This window comes from Pogoniulus pusillus, chromosome 24 (genome assembly GCF_015220805.1).
Source record: "Pogoniulus pusillus isolate bPogPus1 chromosome 24, bPogPus1.pri, whole genome shotgun sequence".
Lineage (NCBI taxonomy): Eukaryota > Metazoa > Chordata > Aves > Piciformes > Lybiidae > Pogoniulus > Pogoniulus pusillus.
In genome coordinates, this window is record NC_087287.1 from 18,941,720 (window position 1) to 18,960,174 (window position 18,455).

Here is an 18,455-nt window from a genome sequence, read left to right on the forward strand (position 1 = left end):
TAGGAGCTGTGCCCGTGCCCTGCAGCCGTGTCTCTGCAGTTGGGGTTAGGAAGTGGCTTGGGCTCTTGTCTCGCCTGTGTGAACGACAGCACCGTGGCTGCGGCGCTGGCTGGGCACCTTGGGCAGGCCGGTAAGAGGAGAGGCAACACACGATGTCATGTCGTGTCGTGTCGTGTTGTGTTGTCCTTCGCTCCGAACGTGCCCGCCCTGTGGCTTTCCGAGCGGCCCCAGCGGAGGCCGGGCCGCGGGCTGTGCGCAGGGCGCAGGCTCAGGCGCAGGCGCTTGGCGGCCCAGGCGCTTGGCGGTTCCGCGTCCGCGTTGCCGTGGCGGCGGCGGCGGTTGCGGGAGCGCGGGGGCCGACGGGAGCGCGGGCGGGGCGGCAGTGGCAGCCCGGGCCGGTGCGGGCCGGCGGTGGGTGCCGGTGGTGGCTGTGCAGCGGCGAGCGCCTGCTCCCTCGGGTGCCCCTCGCCAGCATGAGCAGCGGTGCCGGGGGCCGCGGCAGGAGGAGGGCCGCCCGCTTCAGCTCGTCGGCTTCCTCCATCTCCGAGGAGCCCCTCAGCCTCTCCGGCTGCTCCCCGCACTCCTCCGCGTCCCGCCCCAGCTCCCCGAGTAGCGAGGAGGAGGAGCGGGCGGCGGCGCCCCGGAGCCAGCGAGGCGATAGGTAACTCCTGCGTCTGGGCCTGGAGTCGAGCAGGGAGTTGGGGGATGCCTCACTCCGCTTGAGGCCTTTGCTGGGGACGGAAGATGGTTTCACTGAGAAACTTGTTTGGACAGCTAAACGCTTCAGGCAGCTTCCCTTGTTAGGGTGCCTTGGGAAGCTGCAGTTCTCCTTTCAGCGGGCAGTTGATTGGTTTTGTGTGCCTGTAGAATGCAAAGCTCAGGTCAGCAGCTTATAGGTATCTTTCAAAGAGGTAAAGCCGTTCCCGTCACCCTTATAAGCGTTCTTTGAGACTGCTTAGCGTGTGTAGCTATAGCCAGCGCCAGTTCTGCGTGTATGCATTGCACAGTTCTTGTTTCTGTGGCTGAATTCCATTTTCATTATATGCAAACTTAAAGATGTCTTCTTTCCCTTGGGACCTCTGCTTGACAGGAGCGTAAATAAGCGTTATTCTTCCCTTGAAAAGAGAAGAGAGAGGAGCAGGCAGTGCCTGTCTCGTTTTGGAACACGACCTTTGCCTTGGGAGCTTAGCAGATCTGTGCAGCAACCGATGGGGCATGCAGCTAGCTAAAAACCGAGCTGGAAGTGCCACTGGGCTAAGGAAGGCACAGCTGCAGCGGTCTGGTAGGGGTCTCAGGCTTCTTTGGAGAGCTGCAAAGGAGGTGCCAGAAGTCCAGGGACAGTATTCACATGCAGTCAGAAACACAGACTTCAGAGAGAAAACAGGTAATAGCCAGTTATGGCCCCTCGGACTTCACCTTGTTTAGCCTGGAGAAGAGGAGGCTCAGGGGAGACCTTATTGCTGTCTACAACTACCTGAGGGGTGGTTGTGGCCAGGAGGAGGTTGCTCTCTTCTCTCAGGTGGTCAGCGCCAGAACAAGAGGACACAGCCTCAGGCTGTGCCAGGGGAGATTTAGGCTGGAGGTGAGGAGAAAGTTCTTCCCTGAGAGAGTCATTGGACACTGGAATGGGCTGCCCGGGGAGGTGGTGGAGTCGCCGTCCCTGGGGCACTTCAAGGCAAGGTTGGACGTGGCACTTGGTGCCATGGTCTGGCCTTGAGCTCTGTGCTAAAGGGTTGGACTTGATGATCTGTGAGGTCTCTTGCAACCCTGATGATACTGTGATACCTTTTCTGTTATTTCTCCTTTTCTTCTTCCCAGTAAGCAGTTTTTGTTTACTTACCCCAAAGTTGAGCAGCACTCAGTTCAGACGATGTAGTTTCTTTGCAGCTTGAGATGCCACTTGAAACAGCTCAGTATTCGGGCCTGTTGCTGCAGTATTCCCTGGCAGCAGTAGGATACAACGAGAGATGACCTTTGTTAGGGCCTGAGCTGAACCAATCTCCTTAAACTCCTTGGGCACAATATATACTTAACTTATGCAGACACTGTATCTGAATAAAACTGATCCTGTCTTGTAATAAGCATCTGCCAGATGTTCCTGTAGCAGCTTCCTCGTGTAGCTGCCAAGTTCCCAAAAGTATAATCAAAAGCACATCTTACACAGCCACTGCCCCTCTACCTATACACACGCTCCCTCAAAGAGCCTTTTTGTTGTTGTCCTCCTAAAGCTCCACACAGATGAGCTGGAGGCAGACATTTGAACGTGGGGAAAGCAGTACTTGTGAAAGAGAAAGGCTGAAAACAAGGCCTTGGCAACTGGTGTCAGGCATCGTTGTTCTCTTGGTTTGGATCAGCGTTAGGTTTGATGGTGTGACTGAAGTGAGTGTGTGGCAAATGATAACCGTGGTCTTTTTGTCAGGCTTCAGTTCTAGTGCCAAGTGTGCCTCATTTGGTCTAAGGTACTTAAGTGTGCCCTTGAGAAGGTGGTACTAGAAGTAGGTTGCTATTGTAGCTATTCAGAGGAGAGTCATAGCTGTGAACAAGCCAGCATTTCAGAAGATCTTGGAGGTCTCTTCCAACCTGGTTGATTCTGTGATTCTGTGAGGCACTTAGTGCCATGGTCTGGTTGACTGGCTAGGGCTGGGTGCTAGGTTGGACTGGATGATCTTGGAGGTCCAACCTGGTTGATTCTATGATTCTGTGAGGCACTTAGTGCCATGGTCTAGTTGACTGGCTAGGGCTGGGTGCTGGGTTGGACTGGATGATCTTGGAGGTCTCTTCCAACCTGCTTGATTCTATGATTCTAAGATGGTCCCATCAAATTTGGCTTGTGTGTGGCTCCAGATACAGAATCATTGTGCCAGGGGGGTGCGACTGCAGGCTGGATGGCACAAGGGAAAGCATTGGGTTCCTTTCTGTCCTCTGGCACAATCAGAGAGCTTTAGACACAGCACTGCAGAAGAGAAGAAATGTTTCTTTTTACATTTTTTTTCTCTGTTTCAAGTTTATTTTCTGTTATTTTTTCCTTGTATAAGTTTTAAAATTTACTACTGGGAATTATTTTTTTGAGAACTTAACAGCTTGAGCTTTGTAATGACAAGCAAATACGTAGTAAATATTTTGTGTATTAGTTCATACCTTCTCTTGCATCAGCATTCTTCTAGTACAAGGTGTCATAATGCAAATCATGTACAGCAGGAAGAAAAAAAATCCCTGCCCAAAATAGCAAGTCTGGACAAAACTGGTGTTGCTTTCTTGAATTTGTATGCATAGTACTTCTCTCCTTATCTTTGATAAAGTTTCAGAGGGTTCTTTGTTTGTGCATTCTTAAGTTGCATCTCTTAATGTGTTCTTGCTTTAAAACTGATGAATTGTTGGTCTTTGTTAACAGTGTAGCATAAAAGCTATATAGGGTGCATCAGAATGTGTTGGACAATGCTGAGCTTAGTAACCTTGGCTGGTGCTGCTTTCTGTCCTTGCCTTGTCAGCGTGCCAGGGTCTCCTGTCCATTCCATTGTGTCACATCTCTGTGGCAGCATAGTGTAAAGGGAGCTGGGGGCTGGGGAAAGAATCCCTTTTCAGGTCACTTTCAACATGAATCAGTTTCCCTGGACATGTCATGGCTTGAGCAGCGAACAGAGACGTTGGTGAACACAAATGTGAGTAGCAGTAATGGAAAAGAGCAGGACAAAATTCCTTAGCACTGATACTGTCCCCCCAATGCTTTGCATCACAGAAGTACGTTCTAAAAATGTTACTGGGATGTGAAACCTTTTGCAACAGAGCATTGCTCTTTGGTGTGAAGATGTAATGCTTCTGTATTGATGAAAACCAGATAAGCTCAAAAGATTTATTTCAGGAACATTAACATATGTGTTTGGATGCATCTTCTGTAGCTTCAATTCAGCAAACAGAACAACCTACCTTAGTGAAGTGTGTATATAAGTAGGTGTTTTCAGAACCCTAACGTCCATATTAAATCCTGAAGTGAAGTTTCAACTGATTTGTTGTTAAGAAAAGAAAATCCATATAAGGTAGGAAAATCTCCCAAAGAAATATATTGGCATGTTTTCAGTTTTGGTTGTCTTATGTGACAGTACATCCATCGAATATTATAGAGGATATTTCTGACCTGAGGCTAGGATTGCTGTGTTATTCATGAGTGAAGAAGTTATGAGTCACTTATGCAAGGTATCCTATTAAAAGTCTAATAGAACCTTTTATAATATCACCAGGTATTGTATGCAAGCCATATTTCTTAAGTGTGTTTCCTGTGAAAGCTTTTTAGGGTGGAAAACTTTACCTCTTAGAGTGAGTGGATCCTTAATGCAGAGGTTGCTTCATGTTTGTGAAACCAAATCTATAGGGCTTGAAACAAGAAAAATGTTCTTGATTGTTAGGTTTTTGTGCTGAAGGCTATTTGATCCATGGAGCTTCTCTGTGACCAAGGACAGGATGTTAATGTTAAATCTCTGTTTTCCCTTGGGTTTCACATGCAAGGAGAAAGGTGATAGTGGTGTTTCTGGTTTAGATTTTCTTTAGTTCATGCAAAGTAGTCCTTGAATCTTCTGCAGTTTGGAACAGAGAGGGGAAAAAGCCCACTAACAAGCTAGAGTTCAATGAGTAGAATGAAAGGGGGATAGTCAGAGGTGTGCTATAAAATATATTTATCCATTAAGGAGTCTACTAAGCAAGAAGAAAAAAGATGTCATTGTCACAATATACCATAAAAGGGACATCATTTAAAAGACAGTAGCACAGATAATCCTCTTCTGCATTTCTTGTTTTTAATTCAGAAAGGCTGAAGACTCTGAAGTAGCAGCGAGGGAAGAAGAGTCACCTTTGAAAGCTAATCTTTCACCGTGGGAAGAATGGTTCATTGGCAAAGAGAAGGAGCTACGTGCCCAGTTACAAGCTAGAGCTGCAGAGGTGAATCCATCCAGCTGGGCTGGTGTTAAGTCTAGTAACAGATAGCAAGCACAGCATCATCTGTTTGCTTCTGGTCTATCCATTATGTTTTAGCATCTTGGGTCTCCATGACCTCATGACACTGCTGACATCATTCATGCTACATGCTTTCTCTTTTGCTAAATGTTATGTTTCATTGAAGTGGTACTGTACAATACTTTGTGCAACTATCAGGTAATGGTTTTGAGTTTAAAGGATTAAAATATAGCTATATAATTAGTACCTTGATTTTCATCATGGCTACATATGCCTGCATGTAGGTAGTAAAACACGACAGAGCGTGTGCTGGGTGTAAGTGTGCCAAGTTGCTGGGTTAGATATAAGGCCCAGTGTTGTTATCCACTTAGTGTGTAGTTACACAACTGTTTCATGCCCTTTCCCAGGGTAAGCTTCCCTTTCACAGCATTTCCCCACCACTACTTCTGTCTATTTTCCCCCTTGCAAATGAACAGTTGCTGAATACTGGGGCTAGGGAAGAATGGAGAGAGCTGTATCTTATCTTGATTAGTATGTTTGTAGTTGCAGTTGATAAAATACTACTGTTGTTTAAAATCAAATTGGAACTGTTGGATAGTGGTTACAACAATTGCATCAAAGTTGGATCATTTCTCACTTTAGTTACTGATTTATTTTTTCACCTTGAGCGTGTCCTAACTTTTCTGTGATTCACTTTACAGATAAAGTGAATACAGTTTAAAACAGACCTGTTTTACACGGGCTACCTCAAGCAGTTCATGTACTCACCACTAGAAGGTTTTGAAACAGTCTTTTGGAGTCAGCATAATACCAAGATAGTTTGTTAAGCTTGGGGTATATGACTCTGATTCATTAAGCTGAGGAGTAATTTGTTGCATTGAATTGCTTCTGAAGCCTAATTAAAAGACACATTTCCAGTTTGTATTCTAAACCCAACACATTTCCATTGATTGTATTTCATATTACTTCTGTGCTGTCATCCATCTCTTAAAAAATGTTAATGAAAGGATAATTCCCAAATCCAGTGCTTCCATTGAGCTAACTACATCACTGTTTCCAGTATTGACGGTATTGCTGTAGGCAGGTACTACAAAATTGAGGCTGTATGCTTTTCCTTTACTAGAAAAAGAATATACAGCTTGACAAGATGAAGCAAAAGCAAGAATGTGAAAGGAGGAAAAGAATAGCTGAAGAGAAGCACAAAGAATGGGCCCAAAAAAAAAGGGAGGAGGTAAGTATTGCTTTGGCTGCAAATGTTCTAACACGTACTACTCTTGAATAAACCTGTGTAAAATATACTTCAGCTGTTTGGACAACCATGGTTGTAGTTTGCTGCATCAAAGAGTGTTTTAATTGAAAATGGCCACTCCAACCCAGTTATACATTGTTCAAGACTTCACAAAGAATAAAGAGATTTGTTTTCTGAGTAGTCAGATAACTGACAATTGGCTTACATCTTGTGTAGTAGCCTTCTGCTAATTATAGCTGAGGTTCTGGTCTTCTGCATGCCCAACTTTGTGACTTCCTAGGTTCAGTGCCCGAGCATTTTGGGTAAAGTGTACGTTTTAGCTGTCTGCAAAGTCTTGTAGACCAAGGAGAGCCAGAAAGAGGATTTAGTTAAGTACTACTGTGGGCTAGCAAATGGTGTGGTAAAGCTTAGAAGGATAATTGAGGTGTGAGGCCACATTCAGGAAATTCTCAGTAGACCACAGTTAGCAACTGGGAATTCCTTCATCCAGAAAGTAATTTCCGAGTGGGATCAAAAATGTTTTAAGCTCTCTCAAGATGAATGCCTAAGTCCAGGCTTAGAAGCAGACAGAATCCTGACTTCCGTGGGGCACTGTACAGCTCCATGTTGCACAAAGCAGACATGTACTGAGTGGCAAAAATGGGAATGTTTGGGAAGCTTGGGCTTCTTCAGCCTCTGGTGGTTTGTGGACATGTGCATTTGTTGTCTTACAGTCTGTAGCAATACCAGTTGCTTACTCTTCTGTACTTCAGTTCTGAATAAAATCAGATGAAAATGAATTAAAAATATCCCAATAACACCAGCTGGACTAGATCTCCAGACCTTGTGTGATTTCAGGACTGCTTTACATTCATCCAGAAGCACTAGAGGAAGCTGCATTTGGGTCTAACCTACCTGCTGTTAGTCATTTCTGCCTGGATGATTGGCATAAACCCACCCCCAAACCAAGCCTGCTCTAAGCATTTATTATGATATAGCAAAGGTCTTCCCCTGTTAAAATACACAGCAAAAAGCAGATTTATTATTCAGCACAAAAAATGTCATTTCCCTCTTCTGAAATGCAAATTAAATTGTAGGTGTCTGTAACTGTTCATTGGCTTGAAAGAGTTCAGGCTGCCTGTTAAAATTGTTCACAGTTCAAAACAGTGAAAGTTCTTGTTCTCCCCTGCCTGCCACCACCTCTACCTGTTTGAGTTTTCCAAAGACCTTTTTCTTTGTGGATTTACTGATTAACTGCTGCTTTTCTCTTGCCAATGGGAGCAGGAGGTCTTTTTATGGTGATTGTATGAATCCAGAGGGCAGTGGAAAAAATATATTCACGTCTCAACTTTGTCAGATTATATTTTGGAAGGATAAGGTCATCCTTAGGCTGTGTCCCAAGCTTTTACCAAAAGTAATCTGATTTTCATTTAAATCAGATGATTCATTCGCTAGTGTTTTCTGTAAACTGCACTCAAATCAAGAACAAACTGAACTCAAAAGCCTTGGGATATTAACATTTGTGCCACCCAGGCCTTACCACTTCAAATGTTCACAAGATTAGCTGTGGATCTGGACAGAGACTGAAGGATAAATATGGCAGGTCAGTGATCAGTAAGGTGTTAAAGGAGGTTTCACATGAGCTGTAGGGTTAGCTGCATAAGCACTGCTGGCTGCTAGGATTTTCTTGGGGAGTGTGTATATATCTCCTATTTGGGAAAACTTGATCAGTTTCATCCTAGAAGCATCAAAATATGCTCCTTGAGACAAAATTCCCAGTTTAGGAGGGACATTGAGATGCTTGAGCGTGTCCAGAGAAGGGCAACGAGGCTGGGGAGAGGCCTTGAGCACAGCCCTACGAGGAGAGGCTGAGGGAGCTGGGATTGGTTAGCCTGGAGAAGAGGAGGCTCAGGGGAGACCTTATTGCTGTCTGCAACTACCTGAGGGGAGGTTGTGGCCAGGAGGAGGTTGCTCTCTTCTCTCAGGTGGCCAGCACCAGAACAAGAGGACACAGCCTCAGGCTGTGCCAGGGGAGATTTAGGCTGGAGGTGAGGAGAAAGTTCTTCCCTGAGAGAGTCATTGGACACTGGAATGGGCTGCCCGGGGAGGTGGTGGAGTCGCCGTCCCTGGAGCTGTTCAAGGCAGGATTGGACGTGGCACTTGGTGCCATGGTCTGGCCTTGAGCTCTGTGGTAAAGGGTTGGACTTGATGATCTGTGAGGTCTCTTCCAACCATGGTGGTACTGTGATACTGTGATTCCTCAGTGAAATGTGTTTAAAGGTCATTTGGATGTGGTGCTTAGGGATATGGTTTAAAGTGAATCTTGTAGAGTAGGATTATAGGTTGGACTTGGTGATCCTGAAGGGTTTTTCCAATCTGGATGTTTCTGTGATTCTGTGAAACAGGCATGAAGCGCTCACCAGTTGCTGAGTGTAAGCCTTGTGTGTAGACTGCAGAAATACCTTGTGTGGCAGTGGGTAGTATTTTTGTGGGCTGTTAGCTCTATTGTCTCATGTCTGTAGCCTTTTGTCATTGCTGAGTACTAATGGAAGGGATGCTTGAGCCTACATGAAACCTTTGCCTTCATCTTAAGCATCCAGAACCAGGAGACACTGGTGGAAAAATCTTCATACTGTGAGTGTGAGATAAACTTGTGTCATTAATGTGTGTTCATGAAAGAGTTCTGCTGGTTTTCTGTATGCCAAACCAGTTTTCTTGCATTTTGATGCATGGTCATGTCACTTGTGGTGCTCTGGCTGTTAAATTTCATTCTTTAGGGATCAGCTTAGGAAGCAAAGCTTGAGCACTGTTTTTGTTCACTGACGGTTTCACTTCTTTTATTTGTAGATTCATAGAATGGTTTGGGTTAGAAAGGTCCTTAAAGTTCACCTTGTTCCAACTGATATTTTCTACCTTCTGTCAGGGAGAAAATGGGATGCTGCTTGAAATTTTAAATTCCTCTGCTGGTTCTCCATGTATAGTTAAGTCTGAATTTTCTTCACAAGTCAGTACTTTTGCCCATGAGACATCAGTTTGGTACTGACTCAGACACGTTGTCTACTGAGTCACCATCTTTGTGGGACAGATGGATTTGTTTTGGGTGGGAGATTTTCAAGTACTGACCTAGCTCGGGCTTCATTAGCTTCCAAGCTGTGATAGGATCACAGCCCAGAGCAGTCAAGCTGCAGGGTAGATTTCTATCCTTTCTCCTTAATAATGTGCTTGGGTGGGGTGGCAGGAGAACGAGCCTTTCTTGCACTGAGGAGTTGGGTGTTTTACAATCAATACCTTAATTTATGTAATACCTGTAATCATATTTTAAAGTGTGTGTGAATTTACTAGTGGTTTAGTGAATAGATCATGTCTGTTTTGAACACAAGATCAAAGAGCATGTTAAAAACCCAATCTGACAGCAGCAAGCATAAACGAATTGTATCATTCCCCTCCCCCCACGTATACATGGAAGGAGAGTGAAGGGAAGGTTGAAAAACATCTACATTAATATGCACATTCCTAGCATTTTTGATGGGCTTGTATAAGGGAAAATAATGAGAATAGGGGGAAGCTGGGAAAGGCAGGGTGACAGGAACTTGACATGAACCAGGTTATTAAAGCAGCTGGGAATGTGGTGTACGCTAACTCTATGAAGGAAAAGCTGCTCTGTGCAGGAAAGAGGAAGAGCTTCTGATTTGTCTGCAGAACAATTTCTAGCCAGCTGCAAAGTCTGCAGTTGTGCAGGGAGTCTCCCTGTCTTAAGCATGTCTCACTGGAAAGAAAACAGCAGGTTTTCAAGCTTTCATGGTAGTGTGCACGGCAGATCGTTGCTTACATAGAACTTAATTTAACTTTGGGTCAGCCTAGAGAGTAACTGAACTCACCTGAAGTATTGTGATTAAAGGTATATAATTGGAGAGGCTTCCCTGCCATTTAACTGCAGTCTTTAGAAAGGTTTTCAGTCTATTTCTGCTTGTAATTGTAGGTATGGGAGGGGGGGGCTTTTTTTTTTCCACTTTTCCTATATTTACTTGCTTTTTGTATGATCACAGTATCACAGTATTATTAGGATTGGAAGAGACCTCACAGATCATCAAGTCCAACCCTTTACCACAGAGCTCAAGGCCAGACCATGGCACCAAGTGCCACGTCCAATCCTGCCTTGAACAGCTCCAGGGACGGCGACTCCACCACCTCCCCGGGCAGCCCATCCCAGTGTCCAATGACTCTCTCAGTGAAGAACTTTCTCCTCACCTCCAGCCTAAATTTCCCCTGGTGCAGCCTGAGGCTGTGTCCTCTTGTTCTGGTGCTGTCCACCTGAGAGAAGAGAGCAACCTCCTCCTGGCCACAACCTCCCCTCAGGTAGCTGTAGACAGCAATGAGGTCTCCCCTGAGCCTCCTCTTCTCCAGGCTAACCAATCCCAGCTCCCTCAGCCTCTCCTCGTAGGGCTGTGCTCAAGGCCTCTCCCCAGCCTCGTTGCCCTTCTCTGGACACGCTCAAGCATCTCAATGTCCCTCCTAAACTGGGGGGCCCAGAACTGAACACAGCACTCAAGGTGTGGTCTAACCAGTGCAGAGTACGGGGGCAGAATGACCTCCCTGCTCCTGCTGGCCACACCATTCCTGATGCAGGCCAGGATGCCATTGGCTCTCTTGGCCACCTGGGCACACTGCTGCCTCATCTTCAGCCACTATCTATCAGTATCCCCAGATCCCTTTCCACCTGGCTGCTTTCCAGCCACTCAGTCCCCAGCCTGTAGTGCTGCTTGGGGTTGTTGTGGCCAAAGTGCAGCACCCTGCACTTGGCCTTCTTCAATCTCATCCTATTGGCCTCTGTCCACCCATCCAGCCTGGCCAGGTCCCTCTGCAGGGCTCTCCTACCTTCCAACAGCTCCACAGCTGCTCCTAGCTTGGTGTCATCTGCAAACTCACTGATGCTGGGCTCAATCTCCTTGCCCAGATCATCAATAAAGATATTGAACAGGACTGGGCCCAGCACTGAGCCTTGGGGAACACCACTAGTGCCAGCTGCCAGCTGGATGTGGCACCATTCACCACCACTCTCTGGGCTCTGCCTTACAGACAGTTCTTGATCCAGCACAGAGTGAATCTGTCCAAACCATGAGCTGCCAGCTTGGCTAGGAGCTTCTTGTGGCAGACAGTGTCAAAGGCTTTGCTGAAGTCCAAGTAGACTACATCCACAGCCTGCCCCACGTTCACCAAGCGGGTAACCTGATCATAAAAGGAGATCTTGCTTCTGTTCTTTGTGAAAGCATTTCATAACCTCAACTTTACTTTTTCCCCAGAATGAAATCAATTGGTCTTAGTTGTAAGAATTTGATCAGATGTGCAGGCCCTACAAAGTGTTGTGAAATGGTATTAGTAATACTTCCATCATTTTGTAGTTCTCTGAAGTCTTACATTGCAGACTGTGCGTTGGACCACATTCGTATCTGCTCACTTCCCCTGTGCTGCAGAACAGATTCAGCTGATGTTCCCTGGAATGCCTTAGAAGTGAAATAATGTAGTTACTGGCTCATGGTTTTGTGAGGTCAGATGAGGATGTTTGACAAGAGATTACCCCAACAATCATAGAATCAACCAGGTTGGAAGAGACCTCCAAGATCATCCAGTCCAACCTGTCAACCAGACCATGGCACCAAGTGCCTCATCCAGGCTTTTCTTGAGCACCTTCAGGGAAGGCAACTCCACCACCTCCCTGGGCAGCCCATTCCAGTGCCAATCACTCTCTCTGGGAAGAACTTCCTCCTAACATCCAGCCTAGACTTCCCCCGGCACAACTTGAGGCTGTGTCCCCTTGTTCTATTGCTGGTTGCCTGGGAGAAAAGACCAACCCCACTTGGCTACAACCTCCCTTCAGGTAGTTGTAGACAGCAATGAGGTCACCCCTGAGCCTCCTCTCCTCCAAGCTGCACACCCCCAGCTCCCTCAGCCTCTCCTCATAAGGTTTCTGTTCCAGGCCCCTCTCTGGCTTTGTTGCCCTTCTCTGGACACATTCCAGCACCAGTGACATTTGGTCTAGGTGAAGAAACACCTCAGAGATTATAGCTCTTAGAAGGGGGCAGTTTGCCTGAGTTCTCTTTGCAACTGTGGTTTGCTTTGGATCTCTGAAAGGTCCAACTACCACACTGCTGTCAATAGCTGCAACTCTTACTTGTTTCTCAGCAATTTTGAGAAGTGTCTGAAGTGTTTTAAAAATATTTGTGTGTATAGGACAGTAGCAAATTTAATAGCATTAGCAGTCCTAAAATTAATTTTTTATCTTCTTATTTTGTGACAAGTTTATATGTTTAAAACTATGTTTTCATGGAGCCTAGCAGTTAATAAGTTCTGTCTTCAAATAATTTACAGCACAATGGTTTTTTTCTGGGGTATGATAATTTATTTGGAATTACATCATTGAATGAACTGTATTCCTCAAAATAATTGCTCATGGAAATACGCTGAAAAGTTTCTCTTCTGTTTCTTTGGTCTGTTTTGTTTAGGAAAGGAGGGAAAGGGAACGAAAGCTGAGCAAAGAAATGGCAGAAAAAGCCACAAGGGAACTAGAAAAAATGCAGTTGCAAGAAAAGGCAGAAGTAAAGTATAAAGAATGGTTAAAGAAGAAGAGAGCTGAAGAAGCAGAGAAGAAGAAGAAAGAGAAGGTATTCATCAATGAGTCATTTATTTGGGTGGGATTACTTGATGTGCATTAAATGCATTACAGTATCACAGTATCACCAAGGTTGGAAGAGACCTCACAGATCATCAAGTCCAACCCTTTACCACAGTGCCCAAGGCTAGACCATGGCACCAAGTGCCACATCCAACCTTGCCTTGAACTGCCCCAGGGACGACGACTCCACCCTCCCCAGGCAGCCCATTCCAGTGCCCAATGACTCTCTCAGTGAAGAATTAGTTGCTTAATCTGCTTAGAATTTATCAAGTGGCTCAAACTTTCAAAACTTGTAGCATGCCTTGAGGATGTTGAGATGTGGTCAGCAAAGCAAGATGCACATTAATGGGTTGTTGTTAAGAGTCTTTGCAAACCCACTGAAACTGTGATAAGGGAAAGAGAAACTCAAAGCACAGAGTATGCCTTTGTTACTCAGTCCATTGGATCCACTGAAATTGTGATAAGGGAAAGAGAAACTCAAAGCACAGAGTGTGCCTTTGTTACTCAGTCCATTGCAGGCTGACCCAGACAGACAACAGTCATCATTATGCAAATTTTTCTCCCAGCTCCACTGTTGCACAGATTTCTGATTAAAAGCATTTTGCTTCATACCTGGTGCTAGGAGTTCTAATTTTAATGTTACTTCAAATGAATCACTCAGTATTTTTATAGTGAGCTTCAGAGGTCCTCTTATTGTAAGCTTCCTAAAACACAGGCTTTGAGGTCTTCTAGTTCACTGGAACAAATGCTCTCACGAGGCTGCCTTTACAGGAATCATCCACAGTTCCTCTGAAACATCACATATTGGTAATGGTCATGAAATGTATGACCAGATCATAGAATCATAGAATCAAGCAGGTTGGAAGAGACCTCCAAGATCATCCAGTCCAACCTAGCACCCGGCCCTATCCAGTCAACCAGACCATGGCACTAAGTGCCCCAGACAGGCTTTGCTTCAACACCTCCAGGGACGGTGACTCCACCACCTCCCTGGGCAGCCCATTCCAATGCCAATCACTCTCTCTGACAACAACTTCCTCCTAACATCCAGCCTAGACTTCCCCCAGCACAACTTGAGACTGTGTCCCCTTGTTCTATCAGTGGTTGCCTGGGAGAAGAGCCCAACCTCCACCTGCCTACAACCTCCTCACAACCTTATCTGTGAAGCTGGTTGGTTGTATTTTCATTTATTTAAAATTGCAGGATAATTTTTCAGTAGAATTTGTAACATTATAGAACTACTACATTGTTGTTGTAGCTGAATGTGGAGGAGGGTTGAAGAGAGAGGAGTTTATCTTTATTCCCCCTGTAATTACAGCAGTTGTTCTTAAAGTGCAGAACACACTTGTAAGGATGTCACAAGTGCATATAATAATGTATTTGGACTAACTTTAAAATAGCTTAAGCTATATATGATCACTTTGCAGGCCTTAATGACCTTCGTTTTGCAATGTTTCATAATTTCCCATTTAATTATAACTCACTTAAATATTCTGTGCTGGTGGTGTTCCTTTTTTGCTTAACAAAGTGATTCTGTGTCTCTGCTGAGTCTCTGACATGTGCAGCACAAGGACCATGAAACCCAAGAAAAGGGAAGTCATCAAACAGATTTAAACCACATACATCCTTCAGCATGTATGTTCTTAAACCCATATTCACAGGATCAACTAAACTTGGTTTAAATCCAAATGCTATGTCTGTACTGCATGGAGTCAGTCATCAGCAAGTGTGCAGATGACACCAAGCTGGGGGCAGATGTGGCTGGGTTGGAGGGCAGAAGGGCTCTGCAGCAGGACCTTGACTGCCTGGACAGATGGGCAGAGTCCAAGGGGATGGCTTCAATAGCTCCAAGTGCAGGGTGCTGCACTTTGGCCACAACAACCCCATGCAGAGATACAGGCTGGGGTCAGAGTGGCTGGAGAGCAGCCAGACAGAGAGGGATCTGGGGGTGCTGATTGATACCCACCTGAACATGAGCCAACAGTGTGCCCAGGTGGCCAAGAGAGCCAGTGGCATCCTGGCCTGCATCAGGAATGGTGTGGCCAGCAGGAGCAGGGAGGTCATTCTGCCCCTGTACTCTGCACTGGTTAGACCACACCTTGAGTGCTGTGTTCAGTTCTGGGCCCCCCCAGTTTAGGAGGGACATTGAGATGCTTGAGCGTGTCCAGAGAAGGGCGACGAGGCTGGGGAGAGGCCTTGAGCACAGCCCTACGAGGAGAGGCTGAGGGAGCTGGGATTGGTTAGCCTGGAGAAGAGGAGGCTCAGGGAGGACCTTATTGCTGTCTACAACTACCTGAGGGGAGGTTGTGGCCGGGAGGAGGTTGCTCTCTTCTCTCAGGTGGCCAGCACTAGAACAAGAGGACACAGCCTCAGGCTGCACCAGGGGAGATTTAGGCTGGAGGTGAGGAGAAAGTTCTTCCCTGAGAGAGTCATTGGACACTGGAATGGGCTGCCCGGGGAGGTGGTGGAGTCGCCGTCCCTGGAGCTGTTCAAGGCAAGATTGGACTTGGCACTTGGTGCCATGGTCTGGTCTTGAGCTCTGTGGTAAAGGGTTGGACTTGATGATCTGTGAGGTCTCTTCCAACCCTGATGATACTGTGATACTGTGATACCTACAGGTTTTACTTCTGATGAATGGTTTTCCAAGCCTGCTGCAGACTTGGAGGCATCCCAGTCAGGGCTGATATAGGGCTGTGAGAATGTGGGTGAATGAGAACCTCTTTGGGTTAATGGCAACACAGTAGGCCTTGGTCATTTCCCCACTGCATTAAGAGTTTCTTCTACATGTAGTCTTCCAGAGCTTTTACCTTTTACTGGATTAATGTGGAGGTTGGTGTCTTTCATTTTATTTTCAATTTTTCTGTTGTCAGAAAAAAAGTATTTGCACTTGAAAACACTTCAAATGCATGCAGCAATCTGGGAACCTATTTATCAGCTTGTGGCTACCAGACAGGGCATTGTCTATAAGTATCTCAGATGGTTTTTCTTTTTAGGAAAAAGAAAAAGAAAGGGAAGCTGAGCTGCAGGAGAAGAAAGCAAGGTCAGAGAAGGTCTTTAAGGAATGGCTTCATAATGCTAGGAATAAACCACGCCCTGTTTTAAATGGCTATGGCTTCCCACATGGGAATTCTACAGGTTTGTACTGCTGCTGTGTACTGACTTTGCTTTGTGGTTCCTTCCCTCTCATCTTCTTGTGTCTAATGGATCCTGTTTAAGATGTTCATCAGTAGCTAATTTCAGCACATTGGAACGAATATCTTGTGTGGAGTAAGTCAGAGAAGCTTTTACTTGGAAACCCTTTGCTTATTTTTATAGCCCTTCACATTGCTTAGGAGGAAAATTCTATTGTTTGAGATAATAAAGTGGCATAGCAAATTGTAATTTACTTTGATCTCATTTTCTTTGGCAGGCATAGAGATCACTAAAAGCAATTCCTGGTTCCTGTGAAGTGAATCAGTTCTGTTAGCATGCTTGTAAAGTTCATGTTACAGAAGGTGTCTGCCACCTTATCACACTTGAATCCCCCTTAGAAAAGAGCTGGAGTTGTAAGACACAAAAGATTAATAAGAGACTGGCAGAAAAAGGAGCTGTGGAAATTGACCTGTGTTCTGAGCTCAGGTTTCCTTTCCATTTTCCTCTGCTCCTGCATCACACCTTCTTGCTTTCTGTAATCCTGCTTTGTTTTAAAGACAAAAGAATGCTGTCGATCTGTTTTGCGAGCCCCACTTAGTTTTTGTCCTTTTTGAGATGGCAGATTTCTGACTCTGAAGCATGTAAATGATGTGATGTGCCTGTGCTCTCTTCCTCCAAAGTCTCTGCTGTTCTTGGTTGGGCCAGGTGATTGCTACACCTGTTTGCATTGTAAAGCTTGTGGTTTAAATACTCTCGGTTAGTTATGTGTGTTTTCTAAACGTTTTAGGGCGTGGTGATGGGAATTGGTATCCAGCTCCAGCCTATTGTAACCCCATTCCATGGAAACCTGTACTTGTGCCTCCTCCAAAGGAAGACAGTGTTCTTGCCATGAAGAAGAGTAAGAGACCTGTATCTTGTCAGTCAAGTTCTTCTTTGCCTATAGTAATTTATAAGCCCAAGAACAACCTTTGTGTTGGATCCTTGCACAGAAAGCAGCTGTAATACAGAAAACAAAGCTATTCTTACAATCCTGACTGAACTGGCCCATAAATATCAATGCACATGTAGTTTTGTGTCCAGAACAGCCTGCTTTTTTGTGAGTAGTATTTTTTTGTGAGTGGGTTTGGTTTTTAGAGCTCACTCAGCAATCAGCTTTGTAATGTTTTATTTTTATGTGTTGCAATTTAGTAGTAAAGAAATTTAGCCAGTTGTAGTGGGACTGTAACTCAATACCAATAAACCTCACAGAATTATTTCTTGCTTTCCTCTGTGTTGTTGAAGGAATTCTTTTGGGTGTGTAAGGATTCTTTTGGGCAACAGTATTCCAGAATATTGTCCTGGGGCGTATGGATTACAAACTGCTGACTTTTAATGTGGCATTTAATTAATAGTTTCTTCCTATTTATTCTAATACATAAATAAAGTAAAGATAGCTAATGCAACTCTCATAAAAAAACAACAGAATCTTTTATCAAGGCCACTACTATAGAACCATTGAGGTTGGGAGAGACCTTTGAGATCAGCAAGTCCAACTGCTTGTCTAGACCTCACAATCCCACTGCTACTGCCACTAAACTGCATCCCTTGGCACCACATCCATGGGACTTTTAAACCACCCCAGGGATGGTGACTCTACCACCTCTCTGAGCAGCCTGTTCCAGCGCCTGATAACCCTTTCTGTGAAGAGATTTGCCTAACATCCAACCAGCACCTCTTTTGGCACAACTTGAGGCCAGTTTCTCCTCTCTGTCTCTTGTTGCATGTGAGGGGAGGCCAGCCCCCACCTCACTCCAACCTCCTTTTAGGTAGATAAAGTCTCACCTCAGCCTCCTCTTCTGAGGGTTACACAGCCCCAGTTCCCTCGAGTGTTGCTCACACAGTTGGTGTTCAAGGCACTTCACCACTTTAGCTGCTCTTCTAAAGGCTTACCAGAATGTTCTCTTAATGCTGTTCTTAGGTTATTTTCATATTCTAAAGTAGGTAAAGCTGCTGATTCACTGCAGGTTTGTTTTAAAGGCAGAGGATAGTTGTAATGGTTGATACAGTCCTCCCTTTTGTGTGTTTGTATTAATTTTACTATGTTCTCTTGGAAGTCTGGACTCCACGAGGTGTCAGGTGGGTTTCTGGTAAGCAGGAGAACATGGGCTTCACAGAAGTCTGTACATGATACTTAGGACACACAGCTCTGTGCTCAGGTCTTGGTGGGATTTTATACCTTGCCATAGAATCATAGAATCATAGAATCAACCAGGTTGGAAGATCATCCAGTCCAACCTAGCACCCAGCCCTAGCCAGTCAACCAGACCATGGCACTAGGTGCCCCAGCCAGTCTCCTCTCGAAGACCTCCAGGGATGGTGACTCCACCACCTCCCTGGGCAGCCCATTCCAATGCCAATCACTCTCTCTGCCAACAACTTCCTCCTAACATCCAGCCTAGACTTCCCCCAGCACAACTTGAGACTGTGTCCCCTTGTTCTATT

At 45.3% G+C, this 18,455-nt stretch overlaps 1 protein-coding gene across 1 annotated transcript; it reads left to right on the plus strand.

Moving 5' to 3' along the window:
- The first annotated feature begins 361 nt into the window (after positions 1-361).
- On the plus strand, positions 362-17,227 carry CCDC34 (coiled-coil domain containing 34). The gene is made up of 6 exons (XM_064163857.1): positions 362-661; positions 4,797-4,929; positions 6,068-6,175; positions 12,673-12,831; positions 15,836-15,977; positions 16,762-17,227. The coding sequence occupies exons 1-6, from the start codon at positions 474-476 to the stop codon at positions 16,974-16,976; spliced, it is 945 nt and encodes a 314-aa protein (XP_064019927.1). The 5' UTR covers positions 362-473; the 3' UTR covers positions 16,977-17,227.
- The last annotated feature ends 1,228 nt before the right edge of the window (positions 17,228-18,455 follow it).

What these genes read in the sequence shown, in the direction of transcription:
- CCDC34 (XM_064163857.1), top strand. Translation starts at nt 474, where the DNA reads ATGAGCAGCGGTGCCGGGGGCCGCGGCAGGAGGAGGGCCGCCCGCTTC. An exon ending in TACAAGCTAGAGCTGCAGAG is followed by an intron (nt 4,930 to 6,067) that starts GTGAATCCATCC and finishes TTCCTTTACTAG; the next exon opens with AAAAAGAATATACAGCTTGA. An exon ending in CCCACATGGGAATTCTACAG is followed by an intron (nt 15,978 to 16,761) that starts GTTTGTACTGCT and finishes TAAACGTTTTAG; the next exon opens with GGCGTGGTGATGGGAATTGG.